The sequence below is a fragment of the Amborella trichopoda genome, chromosome 9 (assembly GCF_054954075.1).
Source record: "Amborella trichopoda isolate Santa Cruz 75 chromosome 9, AtrichopodaSantaCruz75HAP2 v2.0, whole genome shotgun sequence".
NCBI classification, from domain to species: Eukaryota; Viridiplantae; Streptophyta; class Magnoliopsida; order Amborellales; family Amborellaceae; genus Amborella; species Amborella trichopoda.
Genome location: NC_142344.1, coordinates 9,669,044 through 9,675,646, shown reverse-complemented (window position 1 = coordinate 9,675,646; position 6,603 = coordinate 9,669,044). Strand labels below are relative to the sequence as shown.

The 6,603-nt window shown below is 34.4% G+C and overlaps 1 protein-coding gene across 1 annotated transcript; it reads left to right on the top strand.

The window, feature by feature from the left end:
• The first annotated feature begins 4,492 nt into the window (after positions 1-4,492).
• On the top strand, positions 4,493-6,167 carry LOC18424226 (SEC14 cytosolic factor family protein / phosphoglyceride transfer family protein). Its single transcript, XM_006828817.4, has 3 exons — positions 4,493-5,243; positions 5,364-5,628; positions 5,712-6,167. Exons 1-3 carry the CDS (start codon positions 5,141-5,143, stop codon positions 5,935-5,937), a joined length of 594 nt encoding a protein of 197 aa, XP_006828880.2. The 5' UTR covers positions 4,493-5,140; the 3' UTR covers positions 5,938-6,167.
• Positions 6,168-6,603: the final 436 nt, after the last annotated feature.

Sequence of the window (6,603 nt, the reverse complement as noted above, 5' to 3'; positions counted from 1 at the left end):
AAGATCACTTATCTGTGATACAAGGAGGTCACAATTCTTAACCATTGGAGGTGGAATCCAATAGCTTTGGTTATGTCACAAGGCTCGAAAAATTTTCTTTTGAACTTTGGGCATAGTCAATAACATACCTTCAGCCACTTGATTGTATATCTAACTGCCAAAAGTGGTTGTGACCTTGTGCCAAAAATAAATTGTTTTATCTTATATTTTTTCTTATACAATTGGGTGGCGATCAATATGAATTGCTAAAGTATTTCTAAAATGGCTCTCCTTTTGAATGTAGACAATATGGTTATACCGGGTATTTCGAAAAGAATTGGGTGTAGATGGAAACTGCCTCGGAATGCTTAAATTAAATTTTGATAGGAGTTCTCTAAAAAACCAAGGTTTGGTAGGAGTTGGAGGTCTTATTAGAAATCATCAAGGGCAGATTATTCTTTCATACTCAGGTTTGTGGTTGTGCTACCACTAATGAAGTTGAGATGAATATGGAATATGGTGTTACAAGGTTTGAATCTTTCACAGGTTTAAGGATTGATACTACATTGTGATTGTAAGGGGACACACAAAATGATGTCCAATGGTGTCTTCCTAAGCAAGAAACTCATATCACTTTAGGTGAAAATTTCAGACCTTATTGATAAGCTAACTCATTTCTTTTAGCCATGTCTATCAATAGAGAAATTAATAACGATGCAGATTAGTTGGCAATATAGGGATTTTTTTTTTTTTTTTTTTTGGGTAATTTAGAGGGGCAGACAAACCCCTAAATGTAATTTTTTTTCAAATAATTTAGGAATTAGTTTTTTGAAATATTAATACGGTATTGTCAATGGAAATGAAAACTACAATATGGTGACAAATGTATAGGGGTGCTACCACTATGAACTCAGTCCCTTTCTTGGAATGATCCTTTCCTAGTTAGTTGTTCTTCATGATTCAATGTAATTTGTTGTATTTACAAGATCTAACTCTGCAATAGTTTTTAGGAAAAGTATACAAAGATATCATTTATTTTTAGTATAAGGGGTCACAAACACTTTTATCCGTCGGACTTGAAACTAGGTGGTCCTAAGGGTGTGATTGACTAGACTCAATGTTCCAAAAAAATTTCTCAAACTTTACGATACACCCTAAGCCATCAAAATTGGCATCTGATAACTAGAAGTAACTATTACCTCCTTGTAATAGAGATAGATGGTCTCATAGTATGAAATTCCTATTTTTTATTAATAAAATCAGTGAGTTGTGTCAAAAAAAAAAAACACTATGCTTCCATTTTTTTTTTGTTCATTTGTGAGGTGGATATGATACTATCTCTTTTCGGTCTTTTGGAGATACCAAGAGATAATCAACCCTTGTCTTTTGTTTCTCTCTTTAACCTTTCAAAATCAAACAGTTAATACCACTTTATTTATTTAGGCAATTGTTTAACATGCGGGCCAGACCGCATGACTACATATGTGGCCCAAAAAGTGTAAAGCATCCATCTTAACTATGAATGCAAGTAGGTGTTCCATCTAAAAATAATGGAAACTAAATGTCCAAATGTTTTTTTACTATAATTATTATTTTTAATTTTTAAAATTTATTTATTTTTTCATATTTATGATCTCCGAGTTAGAGATTACATCTCTTTAAAAATTAAGACAAAAAATCAACTTCAAAAATAGATTTATTAATAGGCCCACATTTCTACATATGCAGACTTGGCTGCATAGAAACCCGACAATGTTGATAGAAGAATAAACAACTTTCCTCCCAAAAGAAAAAGATAAAAGAAACAATCACCCACTATCTCTAAAATAAAATAGGTTGCTATTTCTTTATAGAAAAAGTTTGAATAGTGCCGAGGGTCTAAACAATTAAATTAGAGTGTATCTCAAAAATTTCACTAGAAGAGGTTGTTTTGATGCCCCAATATCCTCAAAATAATCATCTCGACACCAAGATGTATGGACATGAGAAAAAAATGGATTTCAGTTTTGGAACTAGTGCATCTTGTTATGCTCTTTTGGACCGTTAATTTTCAAGATCTTCAAGTTTTCATAGATCTGTTTGATCTATGCTATTTTTTAAGCTTTGAATTTTATAATTAGATATAAAAATATATTTTAAAGCTATCACAACGATTTCTAATATTGAAACCACATTTTCTGACACTATTTGAAGGTATGCTATACTTTGATTGTTTAGTGCCTCGGCTCTATATCAACAACATCCTTTCTCTAGTCGAGCACCATTGTCTTAGGTACCCTCGGGGTTTAAAAGCAAAGAAAGAAAGACATTATTTAATCCCAATGGGACAATATACCTCTACAGGGGCCCTCAACGCTTGATCTCACCGTCGGGAAAAAATACAAACTTAATCTATTATTTTTAGGGTGTGGTTTGTATAGAGCCTAGGCTCTAAACAATCAAATTAGAGCCTACTTTTAAATAGTATCGAGAATTGTGGTTTCAATATTGGAAATCTTTGTGATAGCCTTCAAATATATTTTTACATCTATCCATAAAGTGTAAAGCTTCAAAAATAGCGTAGATTGACAGATCTATGAACACTTGAAAATATTGAAAATTGACGCACCAAAAATGCGTTACAAAATACACTATTTCCTAACGTTGAAATCCATTTTTTTCTCGTATTCATGCATCTTGATGTCGAGATGGTCCATTTGAAGATACTTGAGCATCAAAAGAACCTCTTCTAGTGAAAGTTTTGAGGTAGGCTCAAATTTGATTGTGCAGAGCCTCGGCTCTATATAAACTTTTCTCTTATTTTTATTATCACTATTAAAGTTTTTTTTCAATTAATTGAGATCAGCTACACGAATCGTGATCAAAATTGTATACAATCCCAATATTTTAGATGTAAAATTAGGTGGTTGTATTTACTCTATTGACCAGACTCAAAGTTCAAAGAAATTTTTTTTTTCGAACTTTATGATATATACAAGCGCTATTAGATTTCACATTGGATGGTATAAGTAATTGTGACCTATTTATACAAAAGGTGAACCGTGGACGTCTCATTGTATACAATTCCAATATCATAGCATCTACATTGATTATTTCTGCAAAAAACAAAATAATTGAGTTCTTGAACACATAGACTTGATCATTAAAAAATAAAATATCCTTAGTTTAATCTTTATGATTTCTCTATTTTTAAGTTTTAATTTTTCGAATGATGCAAATTTTTATTTGAAAAATTGTTTCATCAGGCGAGGACCGTATTTCTACATTTGCAAGCCCCGGGGGTACAAAGCATTCATCTTAAAGATGGATACAAATAGGTGCTCTATCTAAAAATAATTGGAACTAACTGTCCAAATATTTTTCTAATAAAATTATTATTGTTAAATTCTAAATTTATTTAATTTTTCATATTCATAATCTCCATATTAAATGATTACATATCCTTAAAACTCAGGTCAAAAAATCCATCTCAAAAATAGATTTTTAAGAGAGGACTCGTTTCTGCATGGACTCATAGAAACCATGTGGTTTTTTTTTTTTTTTCTCTTTTAATATTGATCACCGAGTTGAGCTGAGGAGATTCTCCGTCAAATTTTAACATCTAAAGAGGATGGCTTTTTGATTCAGGGATCAATGGACCACGTGATTGTCCTATTTTATTCTCATTGTAAAATTTCACATCGACTCTCCTGTCCTTTGGAAATGGAATTTCCCCTCTATGCCCCATACTATCAAATCACCCAACATGCGGTGGGTGAGCGAGATTTTTAGTGGTTTCTATACTTTCTATGGGCATTGTTGTTTATAGGACAAGGTCTTTTTTATGAGTGGGCTACACGAATTTTGGTTTGTGCTTTTGTATTATTAAAAGTCATATCAAAAGTCATTATTATAAAATAACTTAAGTTTATTTGAAGAGAATCTTTGTGTCAATTAATTAATATGAATATATAAATTTGTATAAATATATACGATAATAATATAAATAAATTACATATACCTATGCTATAGTCAAACTCATCATAAATATAAAATATTATATTTATCATTCTTTACCTACTGATTATAACATACACTTTCCATATTAACTTTATAGATAATATATACTTTTTTTTCATTCTTCCGCTCAAACTCAATATGCTAAGAGAAATAGCCGCTTGAGTTTGAACACTAAATTACATAAACAAGCAATTGGATATTAAGTTGCAGAAACAAATAATTGGATCTTCAAATATATAGTATAACCAATAAAAGCAATGATTTCTAGATTATTTGATAAACAAGCATGGAAAAATAATAGATCACGACAAACTCAAGCACAAAAAAAAAAATGTTAAATGTACTTTACTAATTTCTTGTGAATTTCAAAATTCAAAAAAGTAAAAATGTATTTAACTAAAATTTTGATTTTTAAAATTTGAATATCGTGAGGTTGATGTGAGAGAGAAAAAAAACCTTGGTTTGATAGGGAATGAATGCGAGCGCATATAAAATTGATGGATGATGAGAGAGAGATGGAGAAGGTTTGAGAGAGAGAGAGAGAGAGAGAGATGGTGATTGATTGGAAAGAGGAGAAGAGAGATAATTGAATTTTGAAAGGAAGAGCGGTTTGTAACGCAGCAAATAAATGTAGCGGGGAAAGAGGAGAAGAGATATAAAATAGAATTCAGAGGAAGAGCGGTTTGTAACGGAGCAAATAAATGTAGTGGAACAACACCTGTCAGTAACTCGCTGCACCTGGCCCCTTGCCTTACTAATCTCAAAGGAACATCCTTAGAATATTCCCTCGAATTTCGCTACTAATGTACTCGCAAATGACTAAAAACCCCTAACCTTTTACCAAAAACCTAAACCATCCAAAGCTAAAAATAAGCATTTAAAAATAATATAGAGTCATCGACTATCTCGACAGGGGCAAAATCGTCATTGGCATCAACAAAGCACAGCGTTAAATATATGCCTCCATCTTTTTGAAAAATGAAAGGGGTAGTCTTCATCAAATGGGGTAAACCGAAGAGGATAAGGCCATACACCCCTCCTCACTATTTAACGATCGTCCAATCCTTCAATCTTCAACGCGCTTTTTCTCTCTCTAGACTTACTCTCTCTCTCTCTCTCTCTCGCTATCTTTTTTTAACATAATTCTCTCTCTCTCTCTCTCATGGATCCTTTTTCGCTCATCGAAAAGTTGCAGGTCTTCGACGTCCATGGCCGCGATAAACGCGGCAGGAAGATACTGAGAATCACTGGGAAACTTTTTCCTGGTATGTACCGAAATAAACCCTTCTCTCTCTTGCTTTATTTCGCCATTATCACTCCCAAGAAAGCTTTAATGACTTCGGTCTGTACTTTTTTATTTGCCTGACAGTCTATTTCCTATGCAGCCACTCTGGTATCTGCGGAAACCCTAAAGAAGTTCTTGGCCGAGAGGGTTTTCCCCAAATTAGAGGATGGTCCCTTTTGTGTTGTGTATTTTCATACCAGAGTTCAGAGATGTGATAATTTTCCCGGCTTCTCTTCTCTCCGTTCTGTGTATGAGTTCATACCGGCTGCCATTAAAGACAACCTCGAATCCGTTTATTTTGTTCATCCAGGCCTTCAGGCCAGGCTTTTCTTGGCCACCTTCGGTCGGTTCTTGTTTAGTGGAGGGTAAGGACTCTCTCACTAACAACTCTATGTATCTTTCTCTCTCTAGAGAGGGTCTGAAAAGGGTTTTCTTGTGTGATTTGCAGGTTCATTGAGAAGGTGAAGTACGTAAACAGGCTGGAGTTTTTGTGGGAACACATAAGGAGAGGGGTATTATCGGAAATCCCCGATTTCATTCACGAACACGACGACGCCTTGGAGCACAGGCCCCTCATGGACTACGGTTTGGAAGTGGACCACAGAAGGCTCCATGACGTGCCTGCCATAGACTCGAGTGCGTCCTGCCTGTACTCCCTCAGGTGTAACTCATAACAGTGCTCCGACTGTCCTCCCTGGATTCATTTCAGAGGGCCGTTCATGGACTTGAAACTTTTTCTCTCTACCTCTTTTTCTTGGCTACTTTTTTCTTTTGTGTTTTCCTTTCCTGTAAATTTGAGGGCCTCCTTGAAAAAGGAGGCCTCTCTTTCAACTTCACGCTTCTTTAACACTGATACTAATTGTAGAATCCAGTTTTGAATCACACTGATGTAAGATTTCTGGTAGAATCCGGTTTAGTCAAGCGATATACACAATGTTTTGTGTCTTGGACTCCGGAGAGAGGTCGGAGGTAACGTGCAAACTGAGAAGTTAGACCCCGAATGGGCAGGGTGAGTATGGGCCATCCTAAAATCTGGTTTCGGTGGGCGAATCTGAATGATCATATCTCCTGTTGAAAAAATCGAATAAAGAAGAAAATAAAAGGGTGTGAAGTGGGAATCTGTTTTAGCCCGAGTAGTTTGAATCCAAGGGGATATCGTTGAATTCCGGATTGGACTGATTCTATAATCGATCTTTTTCTAAATTCTGATCGAATTTATTAATAAAGAACATTGGAGCCGGTCAATTCAGTGTCTCAATTTCTAACTTTATAGATACTGATCCATGTTACTGACGCATAAAGTTGAACACCTCTTTTTCTTGTAAATAAAAGGAAAAAAG